Below are 16,436 nucleotides of genomic sequence, written 5' to 3'. Positions count from 1 at the left end.
GGTATCTAACCATACGAGACATGCAGTCTTTAAGAAGTGCGTGTATCTGCGTGTATCTCGTTCTTGTAATTTTCGGCTTTCTCTTTCAAAAAACCCTGAGGATAAACGTCAGCCATTCGTTTATTGCATACGACATTTTCCAAGTTTTCAAGTTTTCATGTATTTGTCTTTTCAATATTCAATATTGAGAGTAGTTTTATTTGACTTTCCCCTCTCACGTTGGTGAAAAAAAAAATTCATTGTTTGTACGACTAGCACAAACAAATCATGTTGATGTGGTGTGATTTTGCCTAAAAATGTATTTTGCTAGGCAAACAAATCAAAGAATCTACCGTTCTTTTTCTAAATTTTTTGATATATATAGAAATGTGTGATATAATAGGCATAGGCTTGCGAGGTAGACAAAATCAAATTACCAAATAGAATTTTATTTGAACATTTGCCCTAGAATGTACACTCTGTTTGAATGGAGAGGTTTGAAAGAAATTATTTGAATTTGACAATAATGTTAAATTTGGTATTTAAACAAAAAAGAGTCGCATCAGATTAAATGTATTTGAAATAACTAGATGTAGTTAGGGACGGATTCATGAATTTAAAATGGAATCGGCTAGATTTACCTTACAAAGAAACTCAACCTCACAAGCGAATTTTATTGATAACAAAAAAATGACACGCCTAGTTAAAGAGGACATAATGAGCCATAATATACTCCTAAAAATGCAATAAATAAATATGCAATGTAAATACAAAATAAAACTATTTAAGTTGCACCTATTCGAGTCTTTAAAGAATTAAAATCATTAATGAATGATTATATTATTAGTTAATTTTTTATAATTTTATTAGTTGTGTGTAAATACTACATCACATTTTAAAAAAATTGAAAAAAATCTGTATGGGCTATATCCCATATAGCCCTAACATAGATTCGTCCCTAGATATAGTACATTTTAAATGACTACATGTAAGGAACCATTTATAATTCGTTTGGTTTCTTATTTTTGTTATTGTCCAAATCTTAGCATATATAAATTGTAATAGTCTTATACGAACAATTTTATCTTATAATGTCATCTAAAACCATTGATTTAGGTTGTTTTCTTATTTTTGTTATCATCCAAATCTATACAAATAATTTTACCTTATGATATCATCTAAATCCATATATTTGGATGTTAGGGAGAGAAAACCTTAGATGCCACTAGGGATGGCAAAAATCCCCACGGGGGCGGGTCCCCATCAGTCTCCAACCTTAACGGGAGATTTGGCCAAACGGTATCGGGTAAGGGATCCCGAACTTGAAAAATTCCCTACGGGTATGGGGAGGGGATGGTATTGGCGTCCCCATCCCCGAACCCGACTCGAAAATATATATGTTTATATTTAAATAAATAAATAAATAATTATAATATTTTTGTTTAACCCTAAGTTAACCTCCCTCTCCTAATTCTTCCTAATCTTCTTTGGAATTTCATATTTATGTGATTTTGAATAGTTGAGTTGAACTTTATAGTTAATTTGGAAGTGTTGAATAATAATTTAATATGAAACTTAATGTTAAAATGTATGATAAATATTTTTTATGCAAAAACAAATCGGGGATTTGGGCCGGGTATGGGGAATAGTCCCCAATGGGAACGGGATGGGATTCCCAAACCTATTAAACGGGATGGATTCGGGACGGAGGAGGATGGAGAGCGAGGCGGGGATGGTACTGTCATACCCGGCCCCTACCCGACTCGTTGCCATCCCTAGATGCCACCTCTTTGGGCGTGTTGACAACCATGATTTTCGTCCCCCCTTCCTTTCATTTTTTTCCTTTTCTCTCCACCTCCTTCCCTTCCCCTCCTCTTTGCTTCCCCCTTCAAGCATCGTCCCCCTATCTTTTTCATTGGCTCGTTTATGGCATAATTTTGTAACATTATTTGTAGATTTATCATTTTTCGGTGTATTCACTTCCTTTGCCGAAAAGGAAAGTCGATTGGTGTGTACATGTTATCTTTTGGTGTTTGAGGACAGTGTGTTGGATTTGTGACAATGAGGTTGAAATTCAGCTAGTTTAGTTTCTTTATTTTTGGAATAAGTCTCAAAAACTCCCTTCGGGTTTTTTGTGTAGTTTTCACCTCTGATTTGTGCGAGCTTTTCACCTCTCCTTTGTGATAGTTTTTGTTTGTATTGTTTTGGCTTGATTTTTCCAAGCTTGATCTCTTTTTTTAATTTTTCTAAGTTTGCAATCTTAGTCGGAATGCCTATGCCAAAGTTTCTTCAGTCCCGTGTGATCGTTGGTGAAGGCGCACCATATTGTCTTAATGTTAATGTTAGATTTCTCTGTAATTGTAATAGCCTTTTTGTGACTAGTTTGTATTGATTCTTTGTGGCTAACCCAAAATTTCTCAATAACAAAAAAAATCCAAAATTTGGAATCCCTCAATCCAAATGCAACCTTGAGTTTTCACTCATTTTAATTGTGAACATATAACCCCATCCAAAGTTATAATTGAGTAATTTAATTTGTAACACCCACAACAAAAGCAAAGGAAAGATGATGATGAGGAGTTCTACGTTTTGATGCCAGGAGGAATAATAGAATATGGACAACAATCAGGAATCTACAAAACACCGTTTTGCGACATATTCTGTCGCGGGAAGACAGCATAACAACCTAAACCCAAAAAAATCAATGGCTACTTGCTTTCCGGCTTTCTAACCGAAATCTTTGCCCGACTGCTTCAGTTCAGTACACGAGCCGCTCCTCTAAGTCTATATGAATATAAATAGAAACATCTATACTTATGATCTTCATCATTTGAAGTAAATAGATAAATATAAAACTCCTATCAAATTAGTGGTAAATGATTTTATATTCAACCAGTAACTTGATTAAAAATACTACTACAATCACTTCAATCCATATAAAAATTCCAAAGAAAAAGAATTCTAAAATTATAAATTCACTTCAGTCCTGATTTTATTAGTGTAAAATCGAATCATACCTACCAGCCGGTCAGGTTGCAGTCCGGTTTTTAGCACTATAGTTTCACCTATTCCAGCCACCACTCATATTAATCATCAAATGATTTAGTTTAAATCATATATATCATAGAAGTTGTATGCACGTCGTTTTAAGTAGCTGCTCCTTCTTCCTCAAGAGAATGCATTTCAAGGATTGCAACAGTCTCTTCCTTTGCACTGCAATGCCAAAACAGAGCACAGTTAATACCAGCAGACTAATGGACGCACAGGTAGAGACTAGAACCTAGTTGTACTAAATAAATGATTTGCATGCCCAAAGAAAAATAAAGAACAGGATATAAAGGAGACGTATCTAAAGACGGACATTTTCCACACGGATCCGTCTAAACAATCCTTAACATATTTAGCATTTGCAGTTCAAAAATTAGGAATAAATATAAATGAATATTGAACATTTTAAGAATATTGTTCCTTACATGCTATGTGCAGGGGTCAATATTTATCTAATACAGAAAGAAACATCTACAAACCTTATAGATATCCATTCCACCCACTTTGTTAATTCAACAAGAGAAAATACTTTTAAAAAAGGAATTATTAGTTTATTACTGTCATCTCTATGTGAGTAGTATTAGACAAACTTCAGCTAAAGTGCTTTATAATCAGACGCCACCCCCTCCTCAGGAAAATTCCTCTTTATAAGATGCTAACTATAATTTCCTTAACAACTTTTCCTAGATTTAAATAACAAAACCATAACACTAATGTCACACAATTTCTTTTTCTCAGCCATTACTTTATAGGCAAGGTACTGTGTCAACTGGATGATTACCTTCCAGGTCGAAGAATCTTGTACTTGCCTAGCCTGGTGAGGTCCACGACTGTTGAGCCTGCACGGCCTGAAGGGAGCACACCACCATTGTAAACATATGCACATTGTTCCCAGAGGTTCTCAAAATCTTTGATGGAAACACTACTTGGCTGCCCACTTAGGTTTGCGCTTGTAAGGGCCAATGCACTCCCCAGTCTGCGGGCAACGTCCCTGATGAAGTTACAGTCAGGCACTCGGACTCCTATACTATCCAATCCTGGGTTCAGAGACTTCTCAAGAATGCTCAACTCCCCTGCAAAATACCCAAACTAGCTTTTCTCATTCAAAACTGAAAGTGAAAAATATCAAGCTGAAAACCAAACCAATCCCAAGGGTTTGCAGCATCAGTCAAATGGTAGTGCATATCAAAAAGATAAATTATACTTGAATACAACAATTTCCTTTCTTTCTTTATACCTCGGTTTAGTACAAGAGTAACAGGTCCTGGAAGGAGATTCTCAAGTAAGCCATGGGGCAAGTGTTCTGTGGCAGCAAACCGCTTAAGGTCTGGCACATCCCCAACACAAATTGCAAGAGGACTTGTATGTTTACGTCCTTTAATCTCATATATCCGATTCACTGCTTCCAAAGAACTGCAATTATTCTCCACCATTACAAGGTTACAAAATTACAAAAAAAAAAAAAAAAAGACGGTGGGTTTTCTTGTAAATCATCATAACAAGAATAAGAGCACTTCCTTTAAACAAACCAATATCTCAGAAACAACAATTCAGACAATGAGGAATTTTCACAAACAGGTACAATGCATTGAATAGATTGTCATACCAAGCATCGCAAGCGAAACCGTAAAGTGTATCGGTGGGGACTGCAATGACTTTGCCGGCTCTGAGAGCTTCAACTGCCTCTTCAGTGTGAGCTCCGGTGGCCGGTCGAACTACCCCCACCTCAGTTTCAACTCCCGCATCGCACTTCTCTAAACTGCTAGCCATTTTCTCTTCAACGCAGCGTCTCAATCTCCTACTCTGCACTGTTGGCACTAAACCCAATTTGCGCACGCCTAAACAAAAAGAAGACGAAGAAAACAGTTCAGTTGAAATATGTCTGTTTTTTTCTTTATATTTGTAAGCTTAGAGAGAGAGAGAGAGAGAGAGAGAGAGAAACTGACTGACGGTGGTGAGAGATTAAAGAGCAGAAGCTCTGGAGACTGAGAGAGGAGGAGGGGAGCAAAGGAGAGGCGAGTAGGGGAAGTGTGGCTGCAACTCTCGCTGGAATGTTCATCACTCGTCGTTTGTCATGTGTCAACTGGTCAACGATGACGATCAGAAGCCCATTTACATAATGGTTGGTTGATTGTTTTCTTCCTTAAAAGGCCAAGTTACACAAATTGTCCCTAAACTTTGTTGAAGGTTTTATCTAGGCATAATTACTTTTCATACAATAATATTATAGACACTTGTTACATAATTTCCTAATTTTTAGTTACCAATTAATATGATACTTTCTTGTTTATTGTGAATAAATAGTTCTATAATAAGTTCATACAGAAAACAAATGAAATATTGTCACATCAGTTCGTATTTTAAAAGTTTGAGATGTGTGCCAATTAAAGACATTAACACATTAACGCAACTTGTGCTAAGAACTCCTGTAAAAGTAAGTCACATGCATTGCACGTGACCGCTAAATCAAAGGCATTTTTGTAAATTTAAAAAATCAGCATGTTTTGTTAGGCTTAGATTATACTAGATTTTTTTTTTAATACCATTTGTATTGTGCAAAAACTTCTTTTGCACAACTTTGAGCGTCTACAATCATGCTCCCTATTATTTATTTGAAATTGAATAATACTAGCACATGTGGCTGATGTGTATATACCACATCATGTAAAATACTAGTTTTTATTTTTCTATTTTTATTTATTAAAATACACTTCATTCATTTAATTGATGTGGCATATGATATGGATATGCCACATTATGTGGTATAGAAATGTGGGATAATAATGTGGTAAGTGTAGCATTACTCTTTGAAATTTAGCTAAAAATACACAAAAGCTATTATATGAGCTATCTATAAAATTTCAACTTCATTTATATTCCCTAGTTTAAGGAGTCATAAATACTATAATTATTTTGTAAAAAGTTGGGAAAAGAGTTGGTGCCCGTAGCATTACCAAATTAAAATTTTAAAATATGCATAAAACAAAGCAACATTAAATTATAAGGAGTCACTAGGAGTCTTTTCTCTCTCCTCATATTTAGGAGCTCCTAGAGGTCTCCTTATTTTAAGAGGTGGATAGGGAGCATGGTTGAAGTTGTAATTTTCCAATTACTCCCTAAAATTTGTCTAGGAGGTGGTTTACGAAGCCCATTGCGAATACTCTTAGAGTTTCGCATGATGAGTTGGAGTGATCTTGGTAATTGCTTCACTTTTCAAACAACAATTTATATGAAGAATATTACCACCTCTCTTACTATTATACCCATAAAACTTTGTTTGAAATTGTTGTTCTAGTTAGCAAAGAGAATGCAAAAGCACCATCTTGCATTTGTCTTACAACAAGTAAAAAATAATCTTAGCCTCTCAAATTCATTCATAATTAGTAAAATACGGAACTGGAAAAATATGAATAAAATACGTATATCTTTTATATTTTCAAAATTTTGGCAAGTTACAACTGAATTGAAACGTTCAGCCACTATATAATATTTAAATATATATTATTTTTATTCAATAATATGTGAAAATTACGTGTATAATACATGAATTTTGTGTGTATTATTGAAAATTTGGTAAAAACCACGTGTATCAAACATGAAAAATATGTACATACGAGTACAATACATAGTTTGTTGTTTTTAAATGTGTAATTTGCCAAGTCTTTAAGACGTTTATGGAAAACGAAAGTATTATTGAAAAATATGTACGTACGTGTATAATACAAGAATTAAACGGTAAAATGCTAAATTCTTTATACGGGTAATAACTCTGGAAAAGTAAAAAATGAAAAGGGGACAATAAAGACTCAGGTAATGGCCTAATAGTAATGGATAATGCTCTAAACTACTCTTATTGATAAAAGAAAATCAAGGAAAATAAATAAATAAATAAAAAAGGATCCCACTATATTTAAAGAGTATAGTGGCCGGCTATACTACGTGGGAGGCAGAAATTCTGAGGTGTTCTGCATTGATGTCCAAAAATGAGGTCTTGCAACATACTAAGGCTTCTTTTGCTATTGTGGGAGGCAGGAAGTGCATGAAATGCCATCACTTATTTTGTATCGATTGCAAGGTTCCTTGGCACTATGATATGAGTTGCTATGATTACCGAAGATCAGAAACCTATTCCCTGGCAGAAGGGCAATTGCTAAAGTCGCTCGCGATGAAGAAACTATGGCGCCAGTGTTCCAAGTGCAAACATTTGGTTGAACTTGATAATGGCTGTTACCACATCACTTGCAGGTGCTTTACTCTCCTCCCACTTCAATTTGATTAATCTTTTGGTTTCTTCTGTTCTGCTTTAGTCCCTTATTATTATTATTATTTTATAAACTTAGCAAAGTTTTATAGGAGAAGAATGAATAAGAAAATGGCATGGATTCAAGAAAATCTCCAAGAGAGGAAAGACATCCATAGGTGTATTGAATATGTTATGAAAACAAGATGATTGGGTGAAGTACCTATGATTTCTTGTGGGAGAAAAATGATCTTATGTTTCCAGGGATTCAGCCGTTGTGATCAGAAGAGGAGAAAAGGGTTCTCCCAGTCACTCTTCTCAACCCTTTCAATAGAGTTTCCAATAAACCCAATAACGTACCCAAAATTCGCAATTTGTTTTCTCTCGATTGGTTCATGTCAACCCTAGGCAAGAGAACACTGACATTGTAACACTGTTAAATTGCCTATTTAAATTCAAAAGTAGTTGTAGGAATCCCTCAAGTTGTGAGAAACCCCTATCCCTTGTAATTTAAACTATAATTTGTATTTAAAAAAATGAATACCTCAAGTAAGAAACACATTAAAAGCAAGGTAGGTTAAACCGAATCACCTTAGAAGCAAGGTACATAAGATTCCACTATTACATAACATTGCTTGCTTCTTTGGTTTCACTCTTTTTTTTCTCTTACCAGTAAATTTAAGAAATGGTTTCACCCTTGTTCTTTTTCTGGACGCTGGTACATTTTCATACTCTGTATCACTACTCCTTGTTGTTTGTCTCATGTCTGCATTGTCTTTGTAGATGTGGACATCAGTTTTGCTATACTTGCGGAGCTAAATGGAAGAACAAGAAAGCAACATGTGACTGCCCACTTTGGGATGAGCATTACATAATAAGCTTAGACAGCAACATGCTCCTGCCAATTGCAACCTGTAATTTCATCACTAACAGAATTATCACTAATTGTATGATGTTCCTAGAATTTCTAGGATGTGCTACTTTTATGAGGTTCTTATTTCGTAATTGTTCTTTTAGACTGACTTCCGTGGGAACCATCAAAGTTCCAACTGAAAATGTTTTCTTTCAAGGTTTAACTTGCAGCTGCATTTGTCTTACAAACTACTATGATGAACACTGGGTTCCCCGGATCAAAGAGAATAAATAATATGTGGATTTCTATCCAACTGAGGATAGTGTCTTTGTGGAAGTCGTGTTTTGCTTTCTTTTTCATTTATCTATTTTTTCTAATGAACTTCCTTTTTAATTTATTGATACCCTCAAATGACATGTCTCGAGAAATACTTACCTGTATCGGAGTGTATTTGGAAGTCCCTCGTGATGCTCTCAACCAAGATGGAATCTGCTGGGTTGTGGTTTTCAGCTTAGGCAACAATATCACATGGGTTAAAAAAATTGAATGTGAGTGTTTGATGTAGAATCTGACCACATGAAATGAAAGGAATCGAAATGAACTAGAAAACAGAGTTCACATGGCTAAAGTACAATTGTGCTGCATATTATATTGGGCGTGAACCGCTGTATTACTTGTCAATTGTACATCTCTTTAAAGGAGGCAAACTGCAGCATTTAAGTTTAATGAATCTGGGACGATGAACCTGAACCGAAAGTGCATGATAATGTATTCAGAAATCATTCATATGCAACTTTGGAAACGTTCACACTTACTTAATCTCTTCTTCTTGTTAATAATCTCTCAGCCTATATTTAGTTTTGTGGGTTTTGCAAGGCATTGCAAACATGTTTGAGTTCCTCACATTGGAACACTAGAGTTCCTTGGAAATCTTTATAAGACCTACTCTAGGAAATAGAATAGTTTGTATTGCCTATGCAAGTGGTCCAATTGGTTAAATGCCTAATTAGTTGGGTCAATAGTTAATTAATATATTTAATAATAATGGGCAAAAGATGGGCCTTGGGCTCTATGATTTAAATTAAAAGAGTAATTATCCATTACTATTAGGCCATTACCCGAGTCTCTATTGTTTCTTTTTAATTTTTTACTTTTCTAGAGTTATTACCCATATAAAGAATATAGTATTTTCACGTTTAATGCTCTATTATACACGTACGTACGTATTTCTCAATAATACATTCGTGTTCTATACTCGTCTCACGCTTTTTTAAAAAGGAAATGTGGAATAGTCGTATTGTATATGTACATAAGTATTTCTAATGTTTAATACACATTTTTTACAAAATTTGCATTAAGACACACAAAATTCACGTATTATACAAATAATTCTTACATACTTTGAATAAGGGAAAAAAAAAATAGTACAGCCGCACGGCTATACTCCGTGTTTTTTATTTTTTAAAAACAGACTAGTTTTGACACGTGGCGAGTATAGCCGACCGGCTAGACTCGGTTTTTTAATTTTTCCAGTACGGCCGCACGGCTAGACGTAGTTTTTTATTTTATTTTTAGTATAGCTGCACGGCTATACTAGTTTACACGTGGGCGCCTGTTCTATTCTCTTTTTATTTATATATAGTAAATAGTAAGTAAATTTAGGTTTTAGCAACAAAAAATCACTTTTGGAAAAAGCCAAAGCTTTTTCAAAAAAGACAAAAAAACCTCTCAATTTTCAAATCAAAGACATGCAAATGTAAAGGATTCCTGAAATCCAAAAATAAATAAGGGCAATTTTGTCCATTTTGGCTTCTTTTAAAAAATTTATCTCTCCTTTGTCTTTTTACAAAGTCTCCTATTCTCGATTTTTTCCAATTATTTTTTAAAAAAATAGTATAGCCGGCTGTACTTTACTTTTTTTTTTCTCTTGAAAAAAAGTCTTCAACAAATAGTATAGATAAGTGGCTATAGTCTTTTATATCTATACACATCTCATGTGTTTTAAAACAGAAATGTGAAATAGTCATATTGTACATGGACATAAGTATTTCTAATGTTTAATACACTTTTTTTTTTAAATTATAAAATTTGCATTAAGACATACACAATTCACTTATTATATAAATAATTCTCACATACTATTGAATAAGAATAATATATGTTATAAAAATTATATTACAGTATTATATAGTGGCCGATTAATATCTACTTTGGATATGTTGATACTAGCAAATTAATATATATAAAGTACAAACTAATGCAATTAGGAGGATCCTTTTTTCTTTCTTTCTTTTTTTATTAAATATTATAGCCGTGCGGCTATTTAAATAGTTAGCCGGTCGGCTATACTACAATTTTTTTAAAAACTAATTTTTAACACATGGCGCTAGAGGTCCTCTTTTTAAAAAATAGTTCAGTTGGACGGCTATATTCCGTGTTTTTAATTTTTAAAAATGCAGTTTTGACACGTGGCGACTAATTGGTGGGGTTTTAAATTAAAAATAGTATAGCCGTACAGCGGCACAGGTTTTTAATTTTTCCAGTATAGCAGGGCTGTACGATTTACATAAAGGCCTGTTCTCCTTTTTTTTTAATATATAGTAAATAATATAGCCGTGCGGCTATATGCTTTTTTTTAAAATATAGCATAGCAGGCCAGCTTTACTGTTTTTATTTATTTATTATATATATATAAAAGAGAAGTGTGGGGTTTAAATAGAAAATCTCGAATTTAATCTGATCTATTGTAGGTCAGTGGGTATAACTAAGTTAATTGAGTTCTTCCATCTCCATGCATGTGGGCAGAAGTTTGAAACCCCCAAAACCCAATGAATATTTGTGTAAACCCCCCTCCCCAAATCATTTGTACCAAAAAAAAAGTTCGATCTTCATGCTTGAGGTTGAGATGTGAGTCGAAATATTTTCTCTATCTCAAAAGCGCACACAAAGCCTGTGAGAGTTTTGGTTTGCAAATGTGACCAACAGCATTATAACAAAATGCGTCTTTACTTGCTAATTGGTGCCACTGCTGATATTTTGGAGGCTATACACAATCTCAAGTCTTGTATTAAAAGTGGGAAGGATATCAAATTCCTGAATATATTACAGAAGTATCAAAATTCTCACCTCAGCTATAAGCATACTTATATGATATTAACCATTGATGCCATAACAATTTAAGCCCCACTAAAAGTAACTGGATTTTCTCCTTCGGTGCACGCGCTGGTCTTAAGGATTGGCATATCCTGTGTGAATTTATGGTACCATACCGGTGAACTAGCCTGGTCATGTGAACGTTTAAGAGCTAAGCGGTTGCTGTGAGGTAGTTTGCCACCTTCTTTTCCATCTCAAGCACTCGACAATAATGGAACTCCCACTCATTGCAACACCCAACCCGGCAAATGTTGCAAGCAGAATACAAAGAACTGCTTGCACACGGACCTAAGGCCACAACATAATGCAAGCATTTAAACATATTTGTATAAGATGACGGGTCTTAGAATGAACCTAAACAAGGCAAAGGAAAATATAACTTGTTGAGGAAAGCCTCTTACCAATGAATAAAATATATGTGCAAATAGAACCACCAGAGCAAACTGAACCGATGCATAAACCCAGACAAATCTTCTTTTCACTAAACACAGAAGATTCACAAGTTAGGGAAGTGAATCAACAATTTATAAGTAGTGAAGTTGATCTTAAAAGAATATTATGATAATAATTACAGCCACTGGTGCACGAATATCTATTTTTCCACTAATTTCTTGAAACCTATCAACTCTTTACATCTGCATTTGATCCTCCAACCCCAAGTTGTGGTTTTTTCACCACAAATGAGCACTCCAATCATCACCACTCGCCATATTCCAGTTCAGTCAGTAAGTCCTCAAAATCTATCCTATCAAGATTACACAACTTAAATTAAGGATAAATGCCAGCCTACCCATGGTTGTTGAGGTCATGGATGAGAGGAGACCCAATACGCAAGAAAATGGAAGAGATATGGCAATTGCTCCAGTACCCATCTTCTCAACCTGCAGTGAATATATATATCACCAAAGAGACAGAACAACCAAAAATGACAGATCTGCAGTTTCAATTTCTGATCTTACCAGGAGCTGCTCAAGAAAACAAAAGTAGGCAAGCATGCTGATAATGACAAGCACGGGTACTTCCTGCCAAACCCTGAAAAGGTATGAGCTAAGAATATTAGCTCATGAATGTTGTTCTCTATTGACCAAGTTGCATGCTTGGATAGGAAGCTATCTTGTTAAAGTCCACCAGCATGGGAAGGTCTTGTTTAAAGGCCAGTAAAAACATAAGTTGCGAGACAATCTTCACTAGATCCATAGCGAGATAACAGTTTTCATGACTGAACCATATCTGCCTATGGAGTACATACATATAGGTGGCATCAATCAGTCAAATGCAAATTCTGTGATTCCAAAATTTTCTTTTCGTTTCCTACAACTTATTTACAAATCGCCAAAAAAATGGAGTAGAGTGTTAATTATGATGCATTAAACAATAAAATGTTATATATGCACACAAAAACTTGCCTGTATCCATTAGCATCCTCCTGATCAATTCTACTTGTTCCAGCATTTCGAGCTCGAATACTTTGAATTCGTAATAGAGTGACAGGCAGGTTTTGAACCTCTTGCTTGCACACATCACAGGTCTTGTTACCTTTGATGCTAAACCATTTTATAGCACATTCTTGGTGAGCCAGAGCAAGTTCACCTTTGCAACTGCATTCCATTTTGAGGGTCTCACCCCCTTCGCATAGTTCAACTAGACAAATTCTACAGACAGCCTCTTCTTCAGATATGTCTTCACCAGCATCATCATCATCTTTTCCTGAACCATGCGAACAATAAGACATAGTTGGTAATCACAAGCAGCAGATTTGGGACATGCAGAGAGTAAGAACGCAAAAACTAGCCTGAGCAAATTTGTTACTCAACAAAGTTATAAGTTAGAAACGCTATCAAGTAAAATGCAAAGTGTTTATAACTTTAACCATTGTGCATGAACAGACAAGAAAAGTACCAGAATCCACCGTTGGGGAACTAATCGATATTACATCCACTTCCTTCACTCGAGGAGTCGAAGGAATTACACGAAAAAATGAATCCATCCTCCTTAATTGTCTTTCTTTATTGTTGACAGGTACTGAAAGTGAGCGAGATATCTGTACTTGGGATTCTTTCCGCTGAAAAAAAATAAAGAAGAAAACCTTAAAACAACATGATGCCTATGTTCACAGATGGACATGACTGAGATGTTAAGGCTTGTCAAAGAATTGGATTAGATGAGGTTAATATAATTATCCTTCCCTGTTTATTTTGATGGCCTAGTTAGCATACATTCTATGTATTAAAATATATGTTTCAATCGGCTTGCCTTAGGGATTAATTGAACACTAAATTAAACAAGTTTAATGAAGCTACATCAGTAATGATAACAACCATGTCGCGGTGGGTAGATCATCTAGGTTAGATTAGACACTCTTGAGCAATATTGTATGGAACCTACTATTGAAGTCAGAGAGCCACCAACACTTCCACCATGTGCAGATTCTGGGTGTGAAAGAGCAATTGGAGTAACAGGTAAGGATGATGTTCTCCTCATCCGGGGCGTGAATAGCTTTGTGAGGGACAATGACCTTGAAATGGAAGGCTTCTCCCTCACTCCTATAGATGACCCTTCTGAAGCTAGGTTGGAAGCCTTCTCGATATCCGAAGAGCTTCGATACTTAAAACTTAGTTTTGGGAAAAGAGCTTTTATAGATGATTTGCCTTTAGCTGAAGAGGGGCCTGGTGATCCACTAACTCTTGCATCTATGGAACCAGGTGTCAAGAGAAAATTTACTTTCCTAGGAGTGGGGCTTGGTGTTGTAGGCATCTTTATTGCAACAAAATTTTCAGCACAGTCTTCTGATGTTCTTGAAGGTATCTCCAGGTAGAGATTTTGTCGCTTCCATGGATGAACTTGGGGTGCTTCTTCAGTTACTCCCATTGAGTCTTCAATCTGAAAAATACAAAGGATATGGCATGAATTGAAGAGGATGAAAATAGGTGCAGAATACAATCTAGACTTTATTTTAGTTGCCAGCTTAACAATCTTTTCTCATTTCAAGTTTTGCAAAAATTTAGTAACTGTTTGTAAATCTAATATAAGAAACTCTGAAAAAGAGAAGTAACCTAAAGCATGCCAGCCTCCAACTTTTGGAACCAGGGTAAGAATTTACTAGTTAAACTGAAGTATTGCATTGATAGAGCTGGTTTAAAATCTACATTCTGCTGTTCTAAATTTTATTTTTTTTGCAAGTAGTTTATATAAAGATTTCTTTTTCTAGGCATAGATTTACTAGAATGAGGGGAAAAGCAAACAACATGATCTACAAACCTAATGGGCACTGACAATTAAATACATGATCCACAAACAAACATGATCAAATTTTTTCGGGACTAGATACACGTTCTTGTCCTAGTGTCATCTGTATACGGAGATTCCTGATTTGTGGGTAAGTTTTCAACATATGGAGTTGGAGCCATATCCCATAAAACGTCAACAGCAATGAGTTTCTAATAATCAACAAAGGTCACAACTTGAACGCAACATGCTGTAACTTTAACATGTTTGAACTTGGAGATTAGAAGTAGTACTTTATATTAAATGCACAAGTTCTGGGTATTAAGATCTCCGTACATAATATCAAAAACACATTAAAAAAATTATCATTTGATTTAGATTGAGGCACATGTTGTTAATAACTCCCATGTGCATTGTAAATTACACAAAATGGGTGTGGCTGAGATATGTGAGAGTTACTAAAATCTAAGTACATGCATATTGAGAAATCACAAGTTAAATTCCATGCATGTATTTTGATTTAAGTCATTCTCAAAAATCTCAACCAAATCCACTCTGGCAAGATACCCACAATTTGTCCTTCAGTGTTTTCTTAATATAATTGCACTGTTTGCACACCATCGAGTTTGGGGAACTAACACATCAGGTCTGCCTTAGGCTCATTTCCACAGACAGATTGTAGACCTATATAAATCCAATAATAACTTGGGAAAATTTCTTTTCGCAACTGACAGACAAAACTGCGACGCATAACCAATTTTGTAGAAATCAGAGGAAGTCATGTATTGCAGATTGTAGAAGAAAGAGTTACGCAGTTGATTTTGTAGACAAACATTTCATGTTGGACAACTGAATTAGGAATGAGCAGTACAAGTAAAGCCTTGCTGCTTTTGCAGTTCTGTGCATCATTTATAAAAATAAGTTCGTTCAAACATCATTTGTCACACAAATCAAAGCAAATGCGCCCAAATGAATGATTTCATGACATTGTTATGGTTTTACAAATCAGTGGTAGAAACCCAAAAGCATAAAGGAAATATTAAAAAAAAAGATCCCAATAGCTCATCAATCAAAGAGAAAAGTCAATATTTTTGGACTGATATTCTTTTTTTCTTTTTGGCTTATTACACAACACAAAACAACAGCATCAGCATCACAGAGGTTTAAACGTTAAACTTAGACTTAAACCCATGTCAGCATCTGACAAAAACGATGAACCAAACAATTAAGGTATGCCATATTCTATGTCAAACAATATACATGAACACACACAACTACACAATCCTATCGGATAAACAAAGGGGAGAGAAAAAAACTATAAAAGGAGTTATTGAGAAGCTCAAAACACATGGAAAATGGGAGAAAAATGGTGATACATAATTAGAAAGTGAAAGAAATCATAAATCAATAAGAAGAAAGCAAAAACAGAGAAGCATAAAGTTTGTACCTTGTGAACAGGAACAGCAATTGTTCCTTGGGTTGAATTCTCATCACGATCATGGACCTCAGCCTCATGCTTTTCCTCAGTTCCCATTTTCTCATTACTCATAAATTACCAAAACCAAACACAACCCAATTCAAAACACCCTTCAAGCAACAGGCCTAATCCAACCAAGCTCAAAAAGAGTCCCCAAAAAAGAGTAACAGAAGAAGACAGGGAAAAAGAGAGAAATTGTAATGGGGTTATGGAAGAGGAAGTAGATAGCTTATTTTCTTGAGATGTGTGAGGAGAAGTGAAGAAAGGTAAAGCAGGGAAGGGAGGAGTAAATAAGAGGAGAGGGAGATAGAGAGAGAGAATGAAGAAGATGCTTCTCTCAAATTCTCATTTATGGCAAAAGGTGGTGGGAAGACTGGCCTACTGCCACACTCTTTATTCACATTTCATGTGCGCGCGGCCTCCGGTCTTTTTTTTTTCGGCTTAGCCACGCTAACTATACC

General features: G+C 35.2%; 2 protein-coding genes across 3 annotated transcripts; both read right to left on the bottom strand.

The window, feature by feature from the left end:
• Positions 1 to 2,845: 2,845 nt before the first annotated feature.
• LOC103325225 (DHBP synthase RibB-like alpha/beta domain-containing protein) lies at positions 2,846 to 5,154 on the bottom strand. 2 transcript variants are annotated; one of them, XM_008227372.3, is made up of 5 exons: positions 4,978 to 5,154; positions 4,634 to 4,865; positions 4,265 to 4,440; positions 3,809 to 4,100; positions 2,846 to 3,192 (listed from the first exon to the last, which is right to left on the bottom strand). In XM_008227372.3, exons 1-5 carry the CDS (start codon positions 5,084 to 5,086, stop codon positions 3,126 to 3,128), a joined length of 876 nt encoding a protein of 291 aa, XP_008225594.1. In that variant the 5' UTR covers positions 5,087 to 5,154; the 3' UTR covers positions 2,846 to 3,125. The 2 variants fall into 2 exon arrangements, with proteins under 2 accessions (XP_008225594.1, XP_088900248.1); XM_089044122.1 differs by having other exon boundaries at positions 4,974 to 5,114.
• Positions 5,155 to 11,164: 6,010 nt separating this feature from the next.
• Positions 11,165 to 16,350, bottom strand: LOC103325214 (RING/U-box superfamily protein). The gene is made up of 8 exons (XM_008227360.3): positions 15,946 to 16,350; positions 13,659 to 14,153; positions 13,173 to 13,335; positions 12,680 to 12,980; positions 12,233 to 12,305; positions 12,064 to 12,154; positions 11,675 to 11,754; positions 11,165 to 11,561 (listed from the first exon to the last, which is right to left on the bottom strand). The coding sequence occupies exons 1-8, from the start codon at positions 16,045 to 16,047 to the stop codon at positions 11,418 to 11,420; spliced, it is 1,449 nt and encodes a 482-aa protein (XP_008225582.2). The 5' UTR covers positions 16,048 to 16,350; the 3' UTR covers positions 11,165 to 11,417.
• Between the last annotated feature and the right edge of the window lie 86 nt (positions 16,351 to 16,436).

This window comes from Prunus mume, linkage group LG1 (assembly GCF_029339155.1).
Source record: "Prunus mume cultivar Tortuosa linkage group LG1, ASM2933915v1, whole genome shotgun sequence".
Taxonomy (NCBI): domain Eukaryota; kingdom Viridiplantae; phylum Streptophyta; class Magnoliopsida; order Rosales; family Rosaceae; genus Prunus; species Prunus mume.
Note: the sequence above shows the minus strand (reverse complement) of the source record. Positions and strands in the feature narration are given on the sequence as shown.

What these genes read in the sequence shown, in the direction of transcription:
- LOC103325225 (XM_008227372.3), bottom strand. Translation starts at nt 5,086, where the DNA reads ATGAACATTCCAGCGAGAGTTGCAGCCACACTTCCCCTACTCGCCTCT. An exon ending in CTCTTTAATCTCTCACCACC is followed by an intron (nt 4,866 to 4,977) that starts GTCAGTCAGTTT and finishes CTTTTTGTTTAG; the next exon opens with GCGTGCGCAAATTGGGTTTA. An exon ending in TACTCTTGTACTAAACCGAG is followed by an intron (nt 4,101 to 4,264) that starts GTATAAAGAAAG and finishes GGTATTTTGCAG; the next exon opens with GGGAGTTGAGCATTCTTGAG.
- LOC103325214 (XM_008227360.3), bottom strand. Translation starts at nt 16,047, where the DNA reads ATGAGTAATGAGAAAATGGGAACTGAGGAAAAGCATGAGGCTGAGGTC. An exon ending in TTCCCCAACGGTGGATTCTG is followed by an intron (nt 12,981 to 13,172) that starts GTACTTTTCTTG and finishes CGCATGGTTCAG; the next exon opens with GAAAAGATGATGATGATGCT. An exon ending in GTTTTCTTGAGCAGCTCCTG is followed by an intron (nt 12,155 to 12,232) that starts GTAAGATCAGAA and finishes TATTCACTGCAG; the next exon opens with GTTGAGAAGATGGGTACTGG.